The 23,486-nt window shown below is 33.7% G+C and overlaps 4 protein-coding genes across 4 annotated transcripts; 1 reads left to right on the top strand and 3 right to left on the bottom strand.

Annotated features, from left to right (window-relative positions):
* Positions 1–1,747: 1,747 nt before the first annotated feature.
* Positions 1,748–3,310, bottom strand: LOC145631082 (germin-like protein). Its single transcript, XM_081683182.1, has 2 exons — positions 3,181–3,310; positions 1,748–2,298 (listed from the first exon to the last, which is right to left on the bottom strand). Exons 1-2 carry the CDS (start codon positions 3,308–3,310, stop codon positions 1,748–1,750), a joined length of 681 nt encoding a protein of 226 aa, XP_081539308.1.
* Positions 3,311–5,386: 2,076 nt separating this feature from the next.
* On the bottom strand, positions 5,387–7,276 carry LOC145631081 (uncharacterized). Its single transcript, XM_081683181.1, has 2 exons — positions 6,585–7,276; positions 5,387–5,630 (listed from the first exon to the last, which is right to left on the bottom strand). Exons 1-2 carry the CDS (start codon positions 6,957–6,959, stop codon positions 5,628–5,630), a joined length of 378 nt encoding a protein of 125 aa, XP_081539307.1. The 5' UTR covers positions 6,960–7,276; the 3' UTR covers positions 5,387–5,627.
* LOC145633174 (F-box/kelch-repeat protein At3g06240-like) lies at positions 7,025–7,738 on the bottom strand. The gene has a single exon (XM_081685452.1). The coding sequence runs from the start codon at positions 7,736–7,738 to the stop codon at positions 7,025–7,027; it is 714 nt and encodes a 237-aa protein (XP_081541578.1).
* Positions 7,739–9,821: 2,083 nt separating this feature from the next.
* On the top strand, positions 9,822–23,172 carry LOC145631079 (kinesin-like protein KIN-7O). The gene is made up of 33 exons (XM_081683179.1): positions 9,822–10,068; positions 10,165–10,254; positions 10,896–11,014; positions 11,208–11,321; positions 11,402–11,483; positions 11,732–11,799; positions 11,872–11,946; positions 12,124–12,269; positions 12,382–12,484; positions 12,559–12,639; positions 12,779–12,847; positions 12,940–12,999; positions 13,080–13,241; positions 13,937–13,993; positions 14,839–15,081; positions 15,241–15,306; positions 15,391–15,561; positions 15,662–15,766; positions 16,748–16,831; positions 16,991–17,140; positions 17,226–17,339; positions 17,437–17,472; positions 17,553–17,756; positions 17,839–18,024; positions 18,626–18,832; positions 18,961–19,050; positions 19,138–19,278; positions 20,098–20,195; positions 21,643–21,721; positions 21,814–21,975; positions 22,114–22,233; positions 22,319–22,387; positions 22,669–23,172. The coding sequence occupies exons 1-33, from the start codon at positions 9,939–9,941 to the stop codon at positions 22,894–22,896; spliced, it is 3,909 nt and encodes a 1,302-aa protein (XP_081539305.1). The 5' UTR covers positions 9,822–9,938; the 3' UTR covers positions 22,897–23,172.
* The last annotated feature ends 314 nt before the right edge of the window (positions 23,173–23,486 follow it).

Below are 23,486 nucleotides of genomic sequence, written 5' to 3'. Positions count from 1 at the left end.
ATTGATGTAGAGTATAAATAGAAGTAGAAAAACAACTAAACGAAAGACTTTTAAATAACCAACTAGTTTTTGGTCCCAAGCGATGTCCAGAATTCTTTTAATTAAATTTGTTGTTCATACTGTTATTTTTTATATATATTAATATTTTTATATTTAAAAGATTGCATAAGCTCCCTAAGCACTAATCTTAACGATGACAATTGGCTAGACTGGTGTTGATAACGTGAACCACAAGAGCGGGGGATGAGAATCGATCCCAAGATTTCTTGAAACCTTGAGGGAAGCTCTAACCACTTGACATATCCCTCACCTCATAGTGTGATGTATATCTATTAACTATTGTCAGCGACAAATTCTATGCTACTCCTGGAGTACCGTGGTCTCCTTATAAAATTTATGTTATTTTAATATGAACTTCTTGTTATTTCAATTTATATATATGTTATTCTAAAATAAGTATATGTTATTTTATATTTGCATGTTATTTTTTTTCAACATTGATCCTTTCGTTGTACTCTAGATTTATAAAATTCATATTATTTTGATATGAACCTCTTATTATTTCAATTTATATATATGTTATTTTTTAAATAAGTACATGTTATTTTAATAAATGCATGCTTTTTTTATACATGATGTTAAAGTAAATAAGTGAATAACATATTATTTTAGCAAAATAACACAAGGTTTTAAGCAAAATAACATAAGATTTAGGCAAAATAACTCAAGTATATTGGGTATGGAGTAGTGGAGTACCGTGATCCAGGAGTATATAATACTAATCTATTAACTATTACTAAAATAAAAGATGCTGACGTCACTACTGCCCACTTGTCGCTCTCTTAATATAAAAAAATTCTGCCTAAAGACAATGATGATGTCATCTTTTTTTTTTATAACATTTTTGAAATTTAAATATTAGAAGATTCTACATTTCAACTAAAACCTACCAATTTATCATTGAAAATTGAAACAAGTTTAAATAGCACACTAATAAATGACCTACATTGAACTATGAATTGGACGACGTTAAACAGATACTATATCATAATTTAGATGAAAATAAAAAAAAATTAAAATTATAAAACTATAAAATGTACGTAAGTCTTATTTATATTCATGTATAATAGTGATTTATTTTTAAAATGTACAAATTATAAAGAGGTTTTATATAAACACCGTGCATTATTACACAGGTCCTAACCTAGTTGATTACTAAAACAAAACATGCTGACATCATTAAGAGACACATGTCAACTTCTTATGAAAAATTTTCCAGCCAAAACTATTTTTGACATCATCATTTTTTTTTTTTTTTTTTTTTTTTTTTTTTTTTTTTTTTAAGAATTCTTCCTAAGTTCTAAGACATAGAAATACAATACTTCTTTCAAATTTAATTTATGAGACTATAAACACTTTTTTGAATTAAAAATATTGACAATTATTTTAAACAAATAATATATTTTTAATCCGTGCAACGCACGGGAATAAACTAGTTACTTACTATCATATGAGCCGAAAGGAATTGTACTTACTACGGAGTACTTAATTAGTCCACTTCATAAACTCGCAATTTTACTACTTTATTCAAACAAGAGTAGTTTAGTAGGATATGCTTCATCAAACAACATATGAAACAAAGATCATTACATCACTTGTCCTATTTTACATGGACAAGCATATTCCAAAACACACAAACGTTTTATTATAAAATCAGTCTCAACTCCAATTTTTTTTAATTAGAGGCTCATTGAAATCTGCGTGACTGAAGGTTCCTTACGATTACAGGACTAAGTTGGAAGGCCCTGCTTAGAACGTCAACTGGGATGGGTGGACTAGCCCCAAATGTAGCTGCAGCGGTTGTGACGACACCCGGGTTTTGGCTGCTGAACGCAGACAGGGCAACAGCAGGAGTACGCCCAATATTGGTTTCAAAATGTATGAGGCCTTGAGGAAATATGAAAACATCTCCTTTGTAAAGTATCTTGGAGAATAACTTGTTATTACCATTTGGTTGGTTGGAGGTTACGAAACCAGCATAGAAGGTTCCTTCAAGCACTGTAAGGACCTCAGTGGCGCGAGGATGATGGTGGGGAGTGTTAACACCATAAGGTGCGACATCAATCCTAGCCAGTGATATACCAAGGGTGTTTAGACCTGGAAGGTTCTCCGCGGTAACTCGTGTGACATTGGAGCCTACTTGGTTGTCTGTGTTTCCTGGTATATTTAGCCCTTGAAAGAGGAAGTCGTCCACTGTCACCTCCATTGGATTCTTACAAAACAATCCGTTCACAAATACTGTAATAATTAAGAAAATCATACCCCAAAAACGAATTAAGGATCAAATAATAATAACATCTCTTAACTTAATCATGTTAATCACCCTTTCATGTATTTACGTTAAAAAATTAGTTCTAATGTACAAATATATCAAAACAGTTTAAAGCCATCTATAAACAATTCAAAATCAAAACCCAATACACTAGATTTATTTATATTATTGTACTTGTAACATTCCCCTTACCAAGTAAATTTAATTTCATTGATCATATAATAGTAAAAGCTTTACAAAATATGATACGGAGTATAATAATTTCCATATTGTTTCAATTTTATCAGATGTCTTCGAAGAGACAAATATGTTATATTAATTTTACAATAATTAAATTAGACATCAAATATGTGAATATAATAATATAAGATAGATATGAAATTAATGTTGTTATTACATACATACATATACTAATATTTTTAAAATTGTGTAAATAAAGAAAATGAAAAGATAAGAGGATTATTTTACTTTTTCGTTCTTCTATTTTTCAAATATTGCACCATGAGAATATTTACAGATCTATCACAACTCAGCTTTCAACCTTAAAATTTAAAATTATAAGAAATTAATATTATGCGCGTGTATATATAAATTGAGACCAATCAATCTAACAACATTTCATAAGACGTTTTTTCATTTCGTCTAAATTATAATACATATGTGGTTGAATAATAAGAGAGTGTACAAGAATAAAAAAAAAATGCAAGAAATGCAATATTTAAGGAACAAAAGAGCATGAAAGTATTATGATTAGTATTAATTAGGTGACATATATGCGTGTTAAAATTAAACTTAGAGTTATTGTTGAATATAATGAAAGTAATTTAAAATAAGAGATAGAACATTACATCCATCAATAGGATTATTTACCCCAACGCAGAAATCTTGGAGCTGATTTGGATCAGTTGCATAAGCAACATAAGAAGCAACAACTAGAACACTGATATAAGAGATAATAATATTAGTATTAGGTGACATTTTTTTGTGTTGAAGAGTTTAAGGTTTGAACAGATTATTTTTTAAGGTTAGAGTAGTTTAATTAAGATAATACATTCTATCCTTTTATAGTGGAAAAAATTCAATGTTCAAGATTGGTAGTTGGTTGTGGAATTATTCACTTTCATATTTTAGTGCATAATAAAATGTATTGGAATAAACACGATGTGTTTTATTATAAAATAAGTGGTTTACCACTTAGTTGAGTTACCACCTTCTTTTGGTACCTGTAGTAATTCTCTTTGGAGACATCTGATAAAATTGGTACCTGTAGTTTTCTTTTCTTGTATGAATATTGTTTCATTAATTCTGATGGGCCTTCTTAAATACAGAAATAGAAGCTGTTAAAGTTTTTTTTCCATATTGATTTTGACATTCTCGTTGACATTCACATATATACACGAAGTAAAATTAAGTAGTACTTCATCTAGCAGTAAGAATTATTATCTCGCAACTATGAGGTTATGGGATTAATCTTAACTCTCATTAGAGGTAACTTGGGGAAAGAAATTATCTTATTCTTCTATTCCCTTCCACTCTTAGGGGTTTTGCTCGTGTGCTCAGATCAGGTTGACTCATGAGAGGTTGCAATTTATTTAGTATTCCAATTTTTATTTTTTATTGCAGCACTTCAAGCCTATAATTGATCTATTAATTTTTTTAATTGCAACCAACATTTTTATCAAACTTCAGCACAAGCTGATGACTAAAAAATCACCAAGATTAACCCCGATACTTAGGTGTCAATACTGGATCGCCGACAAAAATTGCACCAACTGCAACAAAGTTACCTTCCTTCCCCCTTTTCTCTTCCCACTTATCTTGATGTTCGGAGGGCTTAAAGCTGATAATGCAAACTGATCACGAGCACAATTCCTCGACAACTTACCAGCTAAAATGGTTGACGTATACACAAGTCTTCTAATTTCAAGAACGAAGAATGGAAGTAAAAAGAACAAGGAGCCAAAAATCAAGGTGGGAAACAGGAACAGAGCTGATGATAACCAATGTGCATCACATAGACCTAGAAATTACTTAAATGACTTAGATACTAAAAGCTCCTTATACTTAATAGTCTTCTACTTTTATCTCCTTAAAAGAAAAATAGCAATAAGGATTATAGCCAAACCCATATTCCATATCACACATTACAAATTCAGATGATGAAACCCCAAGAAACGGAGAGGAGCAAAAGTTTAAACTTCACTGATACTTCAATGAGTCAGAAATTCACAATATCTGCATGATCTTCACTTCAATTATGTCACATTTGGCCTTTTTTTCCAACAGGATAAACACATGTGCAGACATGAAATTACTGCACTATCGATTTCAATTTTCAAGCCTAAGATATTAAAATTCAGACTACCACGATGATAGACTCCGGCAAGCAACATGATTGATAGGAAAGAAGGGCAGAAGATTAAGGGGACGTTTGGTTCATGGAATATAGGTATGAGGTATGGGCTTAGAATGATTAAAACCCATACCATATGTTTGGTTGTTAAAAGTATGAATTTCAAACCCATATTTCAAATCCATGAAGTATAGGGTTTAGAAACCTTTGGGGCAAGGTGGGTTTGGCTCATTCCATTCCTAAGGTATCAAATAAAAGGAGAGGCTAGTGAGATATTCCAAACCAAACACATGGTATTAAGTATCAAATTTCAACCCGTTACCACCTTAACCCATTCCTGATTCCAACCCCATACCACTCTGCAAACCAAACGCCCCCTAAAATACTTCTTGTTAGGCTGCCAATGGATGCTCATACGCACACTAGTACAATATTGACCGCTTTGGGCTCCTTTCCAAAAGGCCTTATACTAGTGTAGAGACATCTCATTAATAAGGAGCTCTTCTCCTCTTTATTTCTTCCGTGTGGGACTTGAGATATGCATATTCCCAACACTTCTTACAGGCAACATGCATGTAAAAGTCAAAAGCACAAATTGGCTAACGACCTGACGTAGCACTCAATCTCACTAAAAGTGTATGTTAGACGATCTCACCAAAATACCTTACATACATTTAAAACAAATAGAAACACTACGCGATCATTTGGTTGACTACCAAAAAGAATATCTCACATGAAGTTCTACTTAGGTATTCAGTGGGAGAGAATTTGCAAGTTGAATACAACATTCTTAATACTTGCGAAATGTCTTAATTACATGTACATCCAGATCGCATACTCAAATTAAGATTCATTGCTTTACACACAATCAGATCTAGACTACATACTCAAATTAAGCTTCACATACCAATAAGATTTTTGGCATTGCTGGTTGATGGTTGATCACTGCACATTCAAAAAGAGAGTTGTCAGCAGCAGAACCCAAGTTGAAGACATTATTCTCAAAATTTATAGTGGAAAATCCACAAGATACGATGGCAGTTCAAAATAACAAATAACAAGCGAACCAAAACAAGAGAGCAAAGGTAAACTAACACCACCATTATTGATTATTCACTTATGTTGTTTTAGCTTGTAAGACACCCCCCAAAGCCCCATCTGGCTCCATCTTTGCTAGATACTGTATGATTATAACAAGTTTATTATCATCATTCTTATAAACGGATATAATTTATGAGGTTATGAGTCTTATGACTCACAAGTTACAAAACAATACATGTCTAGCTCCATATCAGGATTCTGGTACCGTTACTTGTTACTTTAAAAAAAAGTCTATAGTAGGATAGCAATACAAGTGACCACTTCTTTGGCACTAACATTCAAATCTCAGACTATCATGGATCACCCCCAAGTGTCACCCTAGGAGGTAATTTTGTAAGAGCATAACCATCAATATAGCTTTAAGCCTTTAACGACTGAAAATAATTGAAATTAAACTTGATACAGTGTATATTTTACACAAAGCAAGATTAAGGATTTGCTAATTATTACTTCCTTGGTTTTTATTTCAGGTTATATAATTTTGACATTCATGTTAGCTAACGCACAACATTAACCATTATTTTAGTTATCTAGCCTGCTGTAAGGACTGTAACCAATACTAATGAAAGGCTGATTCTTTAGTTATCTAACCTATAACCAGGGAGGTTCATGCAATCAACAGCAGCAGATAAAATGTTACTGGTATTAAGCTTATTAGATGTCTACTGGAAAGCAACAAAAAAAGGCTAAACAATTCATCCTAAGCAAATTGTTGCCTGCATAAATGTCAAAGACCTCAAAGTAGCTAACAATTTTATGAATCAGATAATAAAGAGTTGTTGTGTAATAATATTATACCAGGTTTGGTCCATCTTGGTCCTCTTTACCAATTTGCACGCCGCCACTAATGCTAACAACACTTCCCCAAGACACAACCATCCCAGTATACTCTGGTATCCCCTGCATTCTAGCATCTCTGACTGTTTTCTCTTGTAAGTTAAACCAGTAAAATCTAGCAGTATCGTACCAGGGATCAGGTTGGTTCAATAAGATCTCTTGTCTTTCCTTACAGAAAGCAATGGGTGGAAGAAAACCGCAATAATAATATTTCTCATCATTCGTCACCCAGTCAGAAATACCAGATAACTCAACCCACGACTTGGCCACCCCATACTCCTTCATGATCCATACATTATACGAACCAAGTCTAAGACTGACCTCATTTGTAAACATAAACAGACATAGACAATCATCCAATACCCTCAGTTTTAGAATACAATATTCATTGTACTTCTCAATTACACTATCCGGCAAACATTAAAACAACTAATCGCTGGAGCTTTGTCTGGCAACAACCGCGAAAACATGATCCAATGCAGCAAATGGTTGTGTACAAGTACACCAGAATTACACCTATCTTGATCAACATAAAATTCATCACAATCATCAAACTTAAAATTAGTACAACATTTCCATGAATCATCGTTCAAGCTATAAACCATAGTTTTTACACCACTTGTTCTAATAACTTTATAATCACAATTCAAAGAATCAAAATATTCAAAACCCAGACCCACTATTCCAGGAATTATCTTGTAAAATTGTGTAAATGGATTAAGCAAAGCCGCGCAACAATCAGAATTGTAAAGACATAACAGACCATTACAAGAACCACCAAATTTGATCACTTTGTTATCGAACTTATGGCGAACTTGTTTGGATTTTAACACTTGATTATTGAAACATGGGTCGAAAATTTGGGGGATTTGCAGCTGTATAGCAGGGGATTCTGGAGAATCGAGGTCGAAGGAGTAGAGATTGTTGCTGATGGTGGAGACGATGAGGAGACGATTGGAGTTGGAGGAGAGAGAATTTGAGAGATGAAGATTTGTGAATGATGGAGTGTTGATTAGGGTTCTCCATGATTTGCAGACGCATTTGAATCGTAGCAGAGATTTCACTGGTAATCGAGATAGTATGTTGATTACTACGTCTGTTGGAAGAATTTCCATGAGATTGAAAGGCTAGGGTTTCCAATTTCAATTTCTATTTCAATTTGGGGGAAAATGAGGGGACTAGGGGAGAGTTTATTTGTGGAGCTAGCCAGCTAGGCGTGTTAACGAGCCAAGCTTACTCGCAAACTGCTTGATACTCGGCTGTCAAAGACTCAAAGTTTGGCTAAACAAGCTCGAGTTGAGTTCGGGTTTGATTCGAGATCTTAATAGGTCAACAAATTCTACTAAAAGAGATAGGCTAACCGGCTAACGTGTGCGATGCACACTATAGTTAGTCATGTTTGGGGAGCTCTTTCCGTTTAATCATATGTGACAAATTTAGTTGTTGACAACATTAATAAAAGGCAAATACGGAGTATGTAAACAAATGTATTTAGGGGTATACATGTTTGTACACTGTTCTTATAAAAAAAAATCAATTACGAGTAACATTAGTAGGGGTACATAAACATTTAAGTGAATATAATTGTCCAAACACAATTCATAAGAGTTATCTCATACTTCCTCTGTTTTTTTAGTTGACACGTTTTGACTTTAACACTATTCACACTCTTCATTTTGACCGTATTTTGTGATTTACACGTAATGAAAAATAAAATTATATGGGGTCTTATTAGATTCGTAGCGGGATATATTTTCAAAACATCGACTTTTTATAATTTTTGTTTTTCGATAATTAAAGATATTAACGATTGAAGTAGTGTATTGGCAAACGTGACTAAAGAAACGTGTCAACTAAAAGGATACGTAGAAAGTACTTTATAAAATGTAGGGAAGCTAGTAGTAGCATACTAGCATATTTGATGTTATTCGGTAACTACCTTATTTGAGCAAAATTAGTTTATTTGATCAACATTATCTTATTAGCTATTAAATAAGCTAATTAAATGTGTTTGGTGGGAAGCTTTTTTAGCCCATTCCACCATAACACATACTGTATAAGCTCTTTTTCTCAAAGCTCTTTTAAAGCTTTTTCCATTAGCTTATTCAATATCTTACGATGAAATAATGACACTTATATCCTCTTTTAAATTAAAATCCAACGACAATTACCTACCCTTACAATTAATTTATTGGTTATTTCACATAATCAAAGTCTAAAACAACTTTAAACAATCAACTATTTACCAAACACCTTTATACAAGCTTGCTAATACAATAAGTTAGTCAAATCAATTAATACAACCAGCTAATTACACAATCAGTTTTAGCTTTCAACTTTTCACTAAACACGACCTATAATATAATTAAAAGAGAGGGTTGGAAAGTCTTAACCTCCAAATAAAACTAGCATTATATCTACTTTTTTTTTTTTGTTTAACACTATTCACCACAATAATTTCTTTCTTTCTATTAACCTTCACTAGTTAGTAGTCCGAGCGTTGCCCCGAGTCGTTGCTCCTGTAATAGATATGTAATTTATAATTTTTTTAAAAAGCTTTTCAACACTGTAATTGTCATTGGCAAACCAAAATCGAGTTTTAGCATTTTTTATTGAATTTTGTGGTTTGCACTTATCCTCCTTATCCTTAAAAGAGATCACGAGGCACATCAACGTAAGGATAACTAACCAACTATACGCATCCTAGACTGAATTTGGTGAGATTGAACGACTGACTATACGCATAAAAGTCGGAGAACGAACCTAGTAAACTAGCTATTCTAACCTCCTATCTCTCCATATAAACTTAGCGCCCGTTCTGATTGAAACTGAACTGAATTTAACTAAATTGAAATGAACTGAAAAGAATATGTTATGAAAGAAGAAAATTATAAATTGAATTGAACTGATTGAAGCTAAACTTGAACTGATTAAATTTAAACTGAACTAAAATAAGCTGAAATTAAGCTAAAGAAAACGCTCTTATTACCTACAATACATTTTCAAATTACATTATCCGTCAAACTTGTAAACGAGAACTCGAGAAGCACCAAAGACCTCCCTCGTTGACTTCCTAATTAGTACGAGTATGAAGTTGTGGATCACAAGTCAAACGAAAATCTGAGAACTTTTTAAACAGAAGAAAAGGCGGGAAAATGCAACAAAAATACATAATCTCAGTTTCTACTTCAATTTTCAGTTGCAATTGAGCTTCAAACTCAATTCAACAGAGAAAGCCGAGATTTTCCCCAAAAAAGATCCCCTAATTCTGTTGTTGAACAGAAAATTCGAACGCAAAATTAGGGTTAATTCAATATGAAAATGGAGAGGATTTACGTCACAGTTAGGGCAAGACCTCTTTCTCCAGAAGACGCGAAATCAAGCCCTTGGAAGTTGTCTGGCAACTCAATCTTTTACCCTAATTCTTCTTCTAAGTTCGAATTTGGTATCTTCTCCTTCATTTGTCGAAATTAATTTCAAAGTTAAGTAATTTTTTTAGGGTTTTGATTGATTTGTTTTTTGGGTTGATAATTTTATGCAGATAGGATTTTCGGAGAAGACTGTAAAACTAAGGAGGTATATGAAGCTCGTACTAAAGATATTGTTTCAGCTGCTGTCGGCGGGTTCAACGGTATTTTCTTCTCTCTCATTTTAGGATTGTATTTTGGGTGTTGGGAAATTAGGGGATCACATGAAATTGGTATAATTGATTGAATAATAGAATGTTTGAGTGAAGCTGTAATGATTAGTAATGATAAAAATACTTAATTGTGATGGAAGTGTGTGTGATTGCAGGTTTTTTTTGGTGACATGGTTAAAATGGGCTGAATTGATGATGATTTTTTTTAAAAAATATTGTTGTTTTGTTTGGTGCTATAGGAAATGACATTATGACAATAGTGTTTTTAGATGTGTTGATTGAAGCGCCTATTGGGCGAAGGTGGAAATGGAACTTATTTAAGTAATCACTTTGGAAGGATGATAGTATTTCAACTACTCATAATTGCTTAAGCATACATGGTAAAAGATTTGTTAGTTATTGCGTGGATGCACATAACTGACTATTAAGGTTCCGTTGGAGTTTAAAACTGAATGATGATATTGCATGGTAACATTGTTATTGTAAAGTGAGAAATAGCATGAAATAAGAAGGTTAAATGGGTAAATAGTATAAAGTTGAAGGTGTAGTGATTTGGTTTCTATGCTTTAGTTTCTTGTTTCCCAATGATCTTTGATATATGCAAATGACTGATGTCTTACACTGATTTTTAGGTACTGTGTTTGCTTATGGACAAACAAACAGTGGGAAAACACATACAATGCGTGGATCCCCTTGTGAACCAGGAGTCATTCCTCTAGCTGTTAGGGAACTATTTGATATAATTCAAGAGGTATATCCTTCATCGAAATAGCCTCGTTGCTAGAGGCTTTGGTTGGTGTTGTGTTCTTTTATATAATTGATCATAGATGCTTGCAGCCAAGTTGTCACATCAATACTTTTACTTGTTTACATATAAGTTCCTCTGCATGATTTTTCTTACAAATGTCAACATCTTCTAATCTTATGTCTTCTTTTTGTTAAAGGTTCCTGATCGGGAGTTTCTTTTGCGAATGTCCTATTTGGAGATTTATAACGAGGAGGTCAATGACTTGTTAGTTCCTGAACACAGAAGACTGCAAGTTCATGAAAGCCTTGAGGTACCTATAACTTATATTCTTACTAATCGAATAAGCTGATCAAAATTTGCACTATCCTTTGCTCACTTCTTTTATTGCAGCGGGGCATATATGTTGCTGGTTTGCGTGAAGAGATTGTTGCCTCACCTGAGCAAGTCCTTGAATTTATGGATTTTGGAGAATGTATGGCTTTTTTTTAGATTCCTCCCCCCTCCCTCTATTTCTGATTTTTGCAAAATTTAACTCAAGAATTATTGTCTGAACTGTAAGTCTGTAATTGTTGGGGCTAGGCTTAAAGTGGAATAAACCTACTTTGACTCTTGCCAATCACCTTCTGTTAATGTGTTATGCTGCTTTTGAGGACGATTTTTGAGCTACAGTAGAGTGTAGGAGTGTTGTCTGTCTCTACATCTAAGTATATTATTTTGCAGCTCATCGGCACATTGGAGAAACTAATATGAACTTGCACAGTAGTCGGTCTCATACAATATTTCGCATGGTATTGCCTCTACTCTTTTATATTGCATTTTAAATTTGTGTAGCAGTTCCGTCTCACTAGTTCTTGTCACAGATAATTGAAAGCCGAGATAAAGCAGGAGATGAAGAGTCTGGGGATTCCTGTGATGCTGTCCGTGTCTCTGTTTTGGTATGGGGAATCCAAACTATTCTAAATCACAATCTGTTTCTCAATCCTCTTCTGTAAACTTTTGATTGAGCAACTTGTAATTATATAGCTACATAAAGGCTACTGCCAAGTTTTCTCCTTACTTTCTTTTTCTACAGCTTGGTATGGATTCTAATTATATGTCATGGTTCAATCCAGAACCTAGTTGATCTTGCTGGCTCAGAACGTGCTGCAAAAACTGGAGCAGAAGGTGTACGTTTGAAAGAAGGTTCTCATATCAATAAAAGCTTGATGACTCTTGGAACTGTTATAAAAAAGCTCAGTGAAGGTGCTGAGAGTCAAGGGTAGGATCCACTTAATTGCTCTGTAATCTTTTGGTCGGACGACATTTACATATTACTTACATGTTACATCATGGTCTTAAATTATTTTCTTACTTTTTTACATGTGAGGCAGGGGTCATGTTCCTTACCGAGACAGTAAACTTACACGTATACTGCAGCCTGCCCTTGGAGGGAATGCTAATACAGCTATAATATGCAACATTACACTTGCACAGGTTAGAAATCTTTGTTTAGATTACTATTTGAGTTTTAGCTGCTCTCCCCTGAATTGTGGTTGTTACTTTTGCAGATTCATGCAGATGAGACAAAAAGTAGTCTTCAGTTTGCAAGCAGAGCTTTACAAGTCACTAACTGTGCACGCGTTAATGAGGTCTTAGATCAGTTTCTTGTACATTTGCAGATTCTGGAGTCTATTATTGATGCTTCAACTGCTTATACAATAGTGTTGATGTTTAAGGACACCATGGGTTTTCATTTTTGACCTAATGGCTAATCATGTTCGTTTCCAGATCTTAACTGATGCAGCCTTGTTGAAGAGGCAGAAAAAAGAAATCGAGGAGCTTCGGGGTAAATTGCAGGTTGCCATTACATAAACCGGTATCCTTATTGCAATTATCATTTTCTTGTATAAATCTCTGTCCTTCTAAGAGAGGAATGGATTTGTTTTTAGGCATCTCAATCGGATCATCTTGAAGAAGAAATCCTCAACTTGAGGAACACATTATTACAGGTATGAGGTTATTTTATGTGTAAGCACAGTTGTCAACTGCTGTTGTCTAAGTCCTGAAATTGTTTTACCTGGCCATGTAGACCGAGTTAGAGAGAGAGCGAATTGCTCTGGAGCTGGAGGAGGAGAAAAGAGCTCAGGTGGAGCGTGAGAGGATGCTAGAACAACAAGCAAAAAAGATAAAGAACTTGAGTTCTATGGTATTGAACTCGAATAGAGAGGAAACTCGTGATCATCCTAAAAAGGTGTGGCTCATAGAAAACATGTGCTTGTATCAATAGGATATTGCTTTTGATGTTTTATATCCCAAGTAGAAATCTTGATTTATGCGAAGTTATCATATACTTATTACACGATCTGTTAACTTTCCATAGCTATAAATCCTGAGGTTCCCCATCCTTTTCCATTCCACTTTTCTATCTAAAGATGCTAGTTTACAGTGCTACTACTGGGAGTATGGGACTTGGAAGTACACATAAGTCGTAGCAACAAGTGAAGCAACTTATCTCTTGCAATATTGAAAATTATTGTCTAAGAGCATTTAATTTTAAAGATAAATGAGGTGCAGTAATAGGTAATCAATGCTGGTAAAGTGTTATTGTTTACATAAAAAATTATTCTAATTCTGCATGATTTTGAGTTAGTATCTTATTTAGTTTCAAGACTTCTACCTCTTCTCCAGCTGTTCTGTCAGCATAAGCTATGCATTTAAATTGTATAAGAAATTACTGCTATCAACATCAAATGCTTTCTGTTGGAGTCTGAATTCGAGAGATGACATTTGGAATTTTATATTTCTATCCTTGTTGTGTACATATCTGCTTTTGCTGTGGTGTTGACATGTTTGTAACTTAATTCTCATTTCTGCTACTTTTGGAGGAGCTTCTTTCTTCAACCCAATCTTGTATAACTCTTACTGTTAATCTCTTTTATTACATAGGACAAGAGACGTGATACATGGTGCCCCGGTAAACTCACAGTGGAGGCTTTCAAAGAAGTAAGGAATTTACTGTGCCTTTGTCATGATATAGAAGGATCTTGTGCACTGTGCCACTGTATACTGGTTCTATTGCTGTTATAATTGGTTTTGAGTGTCTTTAAGATGATGAGATAATAAATGTGGGTGTATTTTAATATTTACAATTTACATCAACTTTTCCGTTTTCTCCTTTTCATGTTAAGAGCTCTCATTGAATAATTAACAGTTGTGGATGTGCTTTGTGCTCTTCAGTCAATTTAATAACAGGACTAAATTTTTATTCCTTATTTATAGATTAAAAAAGATTAGTGTAAAGGGATAAAGATAGTGAAGACTGATGAGCATGACTGCATGAGACAATTACTTATTGGGAGCCTTGGGGCTATAATGCAGAGTTTCATTTCAAAGTTTATTTTTTATTTAATCTATTTATTTTATAAATCACAGCTGTCTTTGATAACATTACCATGAGGTGGTTGAAAAAAAAATTGATTCTTCACAGCCCTCACCTGGTAGATTAGATAAAAAAAATAAAATAAAAAAGATTTGGAGATAAAACAATATCATAATTCTTCTATCAATTTTATTTGTATAATTCAGTTTGATACACTTCTTGATCTAAGTGGAAACCTGCATGTGCAATTATGGTTGGATTCAATGTCCCAGGATTCATAACTTGTGGATAATAGTGACAGATAAAATGGGAACTTGATCCCATATTTTTTTTTATATATTATTGGTTATCTTTTCTACCGTATCGATTGATAGCCATGTCACTGTTCTCTTTCCTTGTGCCAGGAACTTACTTTTCAGAGTTTCCTAACAAAGTTTACTGAAAAGTTTGAATGGTATTTTCATTTTAGGCATCTAACAAGATGGATTTAAGAACTTCTGGTATGAAAGTGAGACAAGAGCGTGATCAAGGACCTCTTGTTCCTTTTGAAGACCTTGTAACTGAATGTGAAGCTACACATGATGTCTCTAGCAAACAAAAGAAAGATCATGATGACAGTTATTCAGATGACTGTGTGCTTCCAGACCCATGTACCTTGCTCAAAGTTACTAGCAGGAGAAAAATGCCACAAAAGAAAAAGACCTTGCCTTTGGTTAGTATATTATTTCTTTGCCTTTTTTTCCGATCAATACCTCTGTTTTTATGCTGTGCTTAGCGGCTTAGCCTTCTAAACTTCCTATTGTAAGTATGTTACTGCCTTCAACCCTTTATTACAGTGATATCTGACATACTTTGATTTATTCTCTCTCAGGAGAACAATGAATTACATGAATTGCAAGCAGAATATGAAGACCTTTTCCTGAGATTTGAAACTCAGGTCTGAATTTTTTCTCTGCCTTTGTGTTAAATTAATCTGAAGGGAGGTGACATAATACCTGATTCTTCTTTATTTCAAATGCAGAGGATCATGTATGAAGTACAGTTTGATTATTTAAATAGAATGTCGAAAACTTATGCAGAAAACTTTGATCACCCTACTCATTCTCCACACAGTAATTCTTTATCCGGTGATAACAATATGCTCTCAGTAGATACAGATGCTACTCTTTTAATTGAACAGCTAAAAGAGCAGGTAATTTTTCTGTTAATATTGGTTTGTTCTACCCTCCTCTGCCATCTTCACCCCTTGCACTTATGTGTATTGTTATGATTATGCCGTGTTTGTCTTTCAGGTTAAGGTGTTAGAAATGGAGAAAGTATCAAGTGAACAGAATTTTGAAAGTATAATTGATTTTGAGAAAAAGCAGAAAGCATTTGCAGTGGAAAAATATGAAGAGGTATTCATGTTTTATTTATTTTTTCAGATTTAATGTTAAATTTGATTAAATTCTTGTCTCTGAGAAATTTGTATCTTTATATGTCGATATTCATAGTAATCAAGAGCCTCATAGTTTGATAATGTGTGCATGTGTCTGTATTCTTATCTTCACTTGGTGAATCCCATTATATCTGGACTACAAATTTTCATTTTTTCTTCCTGGGGTTAATTCTCTACTACAAGTATACAACAACCAAAACTTATATCCTTATATCACCATGAAATGGGCATTGTTTCTCTTGGGGAAAAAGTTCTGAAACTGCTTGAATTTTAATATTCTACATATGATATTGGGATTAATAACCATTAAACCTTGTAAGTCTGTGTCTCCTTTATTCTAATCAATTCCAAGTATCTGATTTGGAAAATTAGTTACAGCAGAGGCTGGAGATGGTCATGTTAGTTTAAAGAAAAAGACCCATCGCAGCCTATCTTGGATGATCAGCTTGTTATTGCTTTACGTGGTTAATCTGGTTATGTGTTTTTGTATTGCTTGCGTCATTCTTTTTTCGAATTTCCATCTGGCTTTACATATGCTTTTCTGATTTTCTAAATATTTTTTCTTGACCTGCTCATTTACTTTTCAATGGCATGATTTGCTTCTCATAGTGTTGTTAATCTCACTAGACTAAAGTCAGAATCAGAAGGATGGTCATGACTCATGCTTGATAATATACATTGTTTTATCGATCAGTAGTTTTAAGTTATGGACATTGCAAACTTAGTGACATATACTAGAAACAACCTTAGTGCTTATATAGAACTTTTATGAACTTTTTTTTTTTCCTTTCATTTTCCGATTAGAATGCTTGCATACTCTGTCTCTTTCCCACTACGACGGCTAGTTTGTTTAGCTTTCCATCTTTCAGCTGGATTGTTCCCCTGTTCAATAATTTTCTTTCTTTGTGTGCTGATGGTTTGTGTTCCTTTAAATTTTCAGCTCTATGAAGAGCTCCAGAATGCCAAAAAGGAGGCTGGTGTTGCTTGTACTAAATTGAGTGAAAAATATGCTGAAGCAATGGAGGTAAAAACTTACTGCTTTTGCATCCCTGCAATAAATTTAGTGTTTAATCTTTTGCAGTATAGAAATTCTTGCTTGCCTTTTTCTTCTATCTTTTACTTGATTATTAATTGAGTGAATGGTAAATTATTCTTGGTTTCATATTATTCTTGGGTCAAATAGGAAAGCAATTCAAACTTAGTGTCGGAGCTTCAATTAGTGGTCCAACAAACATGTGAAGAAGTCCAAAGCCTGAGTGCTTTATTTGGATGCATCTCATCAGTCAATGAGGAACTTCTTATGAACCATTCCAATGCACTTGACGAGTTACATGTATGTTTTTCTTGATCCTGTTTCAAATGTTAAAATGTATGTGCTGAAAGAGTAGACAAAGTTGACTTGCTTTGAGTTTGTGCAGAATTTGAAATCCTTTTTGGGTGAAAACTCCGTGTTATTGAGATCAGTTGCTAAAGATCATGAAAAGCTAACCAATAGCTTGAAAAACAGGATAGTTGAACTTGAGAATGAGAAGGTGAGGTATCATATAACTGAAATAAGCAGCAGGATGAAAGTTATTATGATGGTTTTCATCTTATTTTAACAGATACAATTTCTTTGTAATGATGCAGCTTATATTCAATAGTCAAACTGAAAAAGCCTTGGCTGTAAGTTTCTTTTTGGTATGTAATCTCTGTTGTGAATGTTGGTTTTCTTCCTTTGTAAACACATATCCTTCATGTTACAGGATCTCTCAGAACAGTATGATCTGGAAAAATCAGATCTGTTTTCTCATATTGATTATCTTGAGAAAGAAGTCTATTCCTTGTCATCTTCTTCCTTGTCTAGAGAAAAGGAGTCAATGAGGAAAGATTTTGAGAAAACCAAAAATAAGTTGAAAGAGACCGAATCAAAGCTTAAGAATTTAATGCAAGAGAAAACTAGACTTGAGGTACTCAGCTATTTCCTTGTATTAAATCTTAGATAACGATTAAATTTTATAATGTCGAGGTGATGTGCTTTGTCATGAGTAGGGTGAGAGAGCTAATGCTGAAAGAGAGATTAAAAAATTGCACAGTCAGAAGGCTCTTCTTGAGCGTGATATCTGCAAACGAGACTCCCTTGCTGGTAGAAGACGTGAGTCCTATGTTGATCGTCCCAGGGCAGCTGATTCCAAAAAGATGAGGGGTCAAGAAAACGTTATGCAGCAGACACTGCAGGTTTGGCAGTTGAATTATGCTGATATTAATTGTAAATAATCTAGGTCAAAATCGAATTTGCATTATTCATAATTTCTATAAAAAAAATGGAGGCAGATTTTCATATTAATGGTAGTGAAAAGTATACTACCTCCATTTTTCTTTAGTTGACACCGTTTGACTTTTACACTATTCACGTACTACACTTTGACTCGCTTTTGTGATTTATGAATACGATAAAATATAGTCATATGAGATCTTGTTTGAATCGTCTCGATGTATATTTTATTAATATCCACTTTTTATAATTTTACAATGTTGATAATTAGAGATATTAAGCGTTAAAAACATGCATTGGCAAGCGTGAATGCATGATAATAAAAAGGTGTCAACTAAAAAAAAACGGAGGTAGTATATGATAGCCTCATTTTCCCTTCTTGGTCTTACATGCTATCTGATGAATTAATTACTGCATGCTTCTTCCAAATTAAGACTAAACTTTTGGTGGGTTTACTTAGGTTATTTTTTTGTAGCTTAAAACTTCTTGTGCAAGAGTAATATGAGCTTTCAGCTCTGTAATGTTTTCCATATCTGAAAAATGTTGGCTTTACTTGGTATTTAGGATGATTATAAGAAGCTGGAAGTTCTTGCTTTTGAAATGGAAACAACAATTGCTTCTCTTGAAGAGGAGCTTGCTGCTGCAAAGCAAGAAAAGGAAGAATCACTTGCTAGAAATGAAAGTTTGAGTTTTGAAATTGAGATGTTATCTGACAAGTTTGACGCGTCAAACAATGAATTAAATGCTTTGCAAGAAGAGCTTTCGGATTTAGTAAGCTTCTTAACCTTACTATTATACTTCGTATATGTTTTGTGTTACAGTTTTGCAGATTTTGGATTACTTTTCCTTCTCCTTTGTTACGCTAAGATTTTGAAAAGCATTTATCTTATTTTGATCAGAGATTGAAGCTTGAGAAATCTGAAAGCTCCCACCAGAAAATGGAAAGCCAGCTTAATCTATTGGTTGAGGAAAAGGAGGAGCTAGCAATGGTATCTTGATCTCTGATTAAATTTAGAATAATTATATTTACTTTTCTTTGCATTATGGGTTTATCTACTCTGTATCTTGATTTTCAGCAACTCACAAATACCCTTTTAGAATTGGAGGAGGAAAAGGCAGTGTGGTCAGCAAAGGAAAAGGCTTCTGTTGAAGCCATTAAGGAAAAAGCAAATGCTCATAATGATGAGCTCACTTCATTGTCAAGTGAATTATCAAAGGTAAAAATCACATCAATATTTTTTTGGTTTTTGAACCTTGCATGTTCTACATCTTGGTAACTCTTCCCCTCCCCATTAATCAAGCTTTTGCACTGCGTATGTGATATGGCTTTTGCACTAAGCTTAAGGCCCCATTTGGTTTGATGTTTTCATGGAAAATAATTTTCCCATTTTTTCGCATTTTCCTTTGTTTGGTTTGTCAAGGGTGGTAAACAATATTTCCCATGGTGGGAAATTGCACCCTTAATGATGGAAAATACTTTCCTTCACAAAACAAGGGAAGCCATGTTTTTCTCCCTCCTCCTAACCTTCTTTTTAGTGTTTACTTTCCCCTTATCCATCCTCACATTCTCACTCCTATGTTTTACTTTTCTTTAACTTTTCTTGTATGCAACCAAACAAAGGAAAACTAATTTGCAATTGTACTTTTACTTATAAATATGCTTTCCATGAAAACTATTTTCATGAAAAATGTTTTACATCAAACCAAACGGGGCCTAAATTTTAATTGCGGGGAGGTTTAGTGATTTTTAGGGGTGAGATCGGGTAGTTGTGGCAAAGTTGATTGAAAACATTAAGATGAGAGAATGTGAAACATGTGACAATTTACTCCCTTTCTCAGTTAAATTGACTGCTTGGTTCAATGTCTTCCAACAGAGAATTCAAGTTGTGCAAATTATTCGTAATTGTTGTAATGTTTATTTTTATTGTATGATGGTTGTTTATGTTTGATTCAGATGTAGTATTTTTGACATGAAGTTATAATGATTTGTAAATGATAATATGTGCTTAATCTAGCGGTATGTTTTTCATATAAAGGTGAGAAGTGAAATGATGTCTTTCCAAAAGGAATATGAGGCCCTTCAGGAGAGATTGAAATGTGCAGAGGAACACGCAGAGTTGAAGACGAAATGCAGGTCTGCATCAATTGTCTGATCACCTTGCTATTATGATTTGATTTTCTTGTCATTACCTGTTCACCACCATCACGAAACCATTGATACCAAGTACAGATGAGTGCATTGTGTCAACAAGCACATTCATCTTAGACATGCTTCTTTTTGTTTAGAGCAGTTGACTTCTTTATCGAACTTGGGTTTGTATCCCAAATTTTTGAAACATCCATGGGCACAGCTTCACTTGGAATCTAGGTTTCACGTTTAAACTCAGCCTTTCCTCCAGAAAACATAGGTCATGAAAAGTATTTTTGAGCGTAAGGTATTATGATAGAGTAATAAATAGCTCTTTAGGAAAGTATAAACCCAAATAGGGATAGTCCATTTCCACTCCTGCAAAATTTTTCACTTGGAATAGTTTCCATTCATTTTTCTTGTGGATTTACTGTAGTGAAATGGGTCCCTATTAAAAAACCAAGTTTATACTGTTTTTTCAAAATGGACTCAGCTACAAGCCTACATGTATCTATCATGGATTCATGGGTACATAACATGTCCACTTTCCAGACTGACCTCATTCTAGAAAATTTGTATACTTTTTCCCCTTGAGCTCCAATGCCTGTGTAAGCATGCTGTTAATTATCCTATGAGGGTACCAATGAAGTAACATAGGCACATAGCTTATGGAACAATCTTCATCGAATTCTTTGAATATTTTATCTAAGCTATTGATGATTATTTGTATGACTGTACCACTGAACACTAGTTCCTGGACTCTATCAAATGAACCATAGTCCATAAAGCTGTAGCTTTGTTTATTTTCAAATGACAAGTTACTGGGGAGAATTCGAGAATGACATTAACAGAAATTAGTCTATGCATGTTCTCATTCTCTATTACACAATATATAATTAACTTGTTCATTTGCCTAGAGGTATTAGTAAATTTCCATAGCATCAACCAGGCAGCCATTATTCACACAGGTGCACGAATACTGCTATCTGAACTGTAGCTGTGGTTTCTTCTACAAATTATTGTGTTTTGTGCAATTGGTGCTTTTAATGGCCTTCATATACTTGGATACTCCATGTAAGATGATACTGATGGCATAATTGAATATTTCTCTTTTATTATTTTTACTTTTATATATATTTATTTTTATTTATAAAGATTTTCTCTTCTATTGTAATCTACTTATTATGTTTCATAAACTTAGACTAGATTTGTTAACTGAATTAATTAAAGACATTGTTGAGCTTTGGGCTGGGAAAGAGCTGAACAGAAAAGATACAGCATATTCTGTAACTTGTGTCGGGTTCTTTTGAATTTTTTATTATACTGGAGAAAAGCAATTTTGATTTTTGTTTTTTTTAGGGCAATTTTGACAAACGTTTAGCTTATGATACTTTCAGCTATTTTTCTTTAGTATAAAGAGAATCACCTTGAGCTTTTCAAATATGTTCTGCAGCATGGAAAGGTTATCCGAGATTGATCACTTGAAACATGCACTTGAAGTGGCGGACAATGAGAAGAGGAATTGTGAACATGTTTGTTTCTTATTCCCCTATTCAAATTTCAAATTCTGTTGGATAAATTACTTTTCCATGGTACTAGCTACATTGTTCTCTTTCCTTGACAGCAATTGAAGTCCAAGCTTGACGATTTATCTTCAGAGCATAGTCACGCGTGCAAAGAAGTGGATAAGCTTCAGACGGAGTTAGCTACTCTCAAAACGGAGCAAAAGGATTTATTATGTAGGATCAAACAAGAACAAGGATCAAATTTGTCTAATGACTTGCAGGTCTCATTTATGTGTCCTATTTGTCAAGAATATTAGTCTGACAGTTGGTAGCTATGCATTGCTTGAAAAAGTAAACCGCCTGTAGTTAGATTCCTAATCAAGGCAGTTGACCTGTTTAACTCTTTATCATTCTTACAGATGAGCAAAAGCCAGCTCCAGTATATGACTGAAGAGAGGGACAACTTGAAGGCACAAATTGAAGAGCTGCAAGGAAATAAGGTTGAAATTGATTGTATTGGACAATGCGATGATGACAGGGTAAACATCTTCTTTATCTGATAACTACTATTCGATAAGTCTATAACCTTAAAGATATCTAAAACTAAGTTTGTTTAATTTGCAGTTGACAGCTCAACATGAAGCAGAACATCTTTCAAAGAGATTAACTGCACTGGAATTAAAGATACATGATGTGAGTGCTTGTAGAGTTTGATTTTCTATTATTAGTGTCCTTGTGCATAGAGGATACATAATGTAGATAGCCAAGATAGGATTCGATTTGTTTGCTGAATTGATCAATAAGCTTATTGAGTTGGTGTCACAGCAACTATTCTCTCTTGAACTGAACTTTTTATATAACATCTTTTGGAGGAATCCTGTTCTGATGCTGATCTGTCAGTGCTATCTGTTTCTCCTCTTCTGAGATCTATAAAAAAAAAAATCTCTTAATTTGTTTTTTTTTTTTTTAATCAGGATGAAGTTAAGAAGAACAAAGAGACAGCAAAGCTACGAATGAGACTCCGATCTACACAAGCTAAATTGGATGTCTTTCGGGAGAGGTACAAGGAGGCTTTAGATGAGCAGGATTTCATGCATAAGAAATTTGAGGAAGCTTCCACTATGTTGAAAGAACGGTTGGCTTCGTACGGTATAGAGGTGCTTAACTTGAAGAAACAACTTGCTGCTGCAAATACACGTTAACCATTTCATGTATAGATATGTTAAGAGAAACACATGTGATTTGTACATTGAAGTGGTTCGAAATTGGGGATTCCTGTAAACTTAGGTTATTATCATTATCCCTTAGGGAGTATATATTTAAAAACATATCGAGCTAACTTACTAATTAATTGTAAAAATATATGCAGTTTATGTATTTATTAGGAGTGGATTAACAAAGAAAGTAGTATTTTGGTGGGGAGGGATTGATTTTGATGCAGTTTGCTGCTTTCTTGGGCTGTATCCTGTATGGCTGTATGTAACTTCATGTTTGATTAATGATGATAAACTCAATTACTCATCCATGAAGTATTATTAACCATTAATAAATTTTTTGCTGTAGCGTTTTTAGTATCTTATGAACCATGGAAGGGAATTTTTTTTTTTTTTTTTTTTTACTTGCAAAATGAAAGAAACTTGTTTGTTAATGTTTATAAAAATATATTTTCCAAACAAACAAATTTGACCATTTAATATCATTAATTTTCCATCAAGAATTCAAAATACTAGTATTCCTTTACACTTTTTTTGATAACAAAAAATGTACCTTAACCTATATATGATGTTATTAA

Source organism: Chenopodium album, chromosome 5 (assembly GCF_948465745.1).
Source record: "Chenopodium album chromosome 5, dcCheAlbu1.1, whole genome shotgun sequence".
Lineage (NCBI taxonomy): Eukaryota > Viridiplantae > Streptophyta > Magnoliopsida > Caryophyllales > Amaranthaceae > Chenopodium > Chenopodium album.
This window is presented reverse-complemented; position numbering and strand designations above follow the sequence as displayed.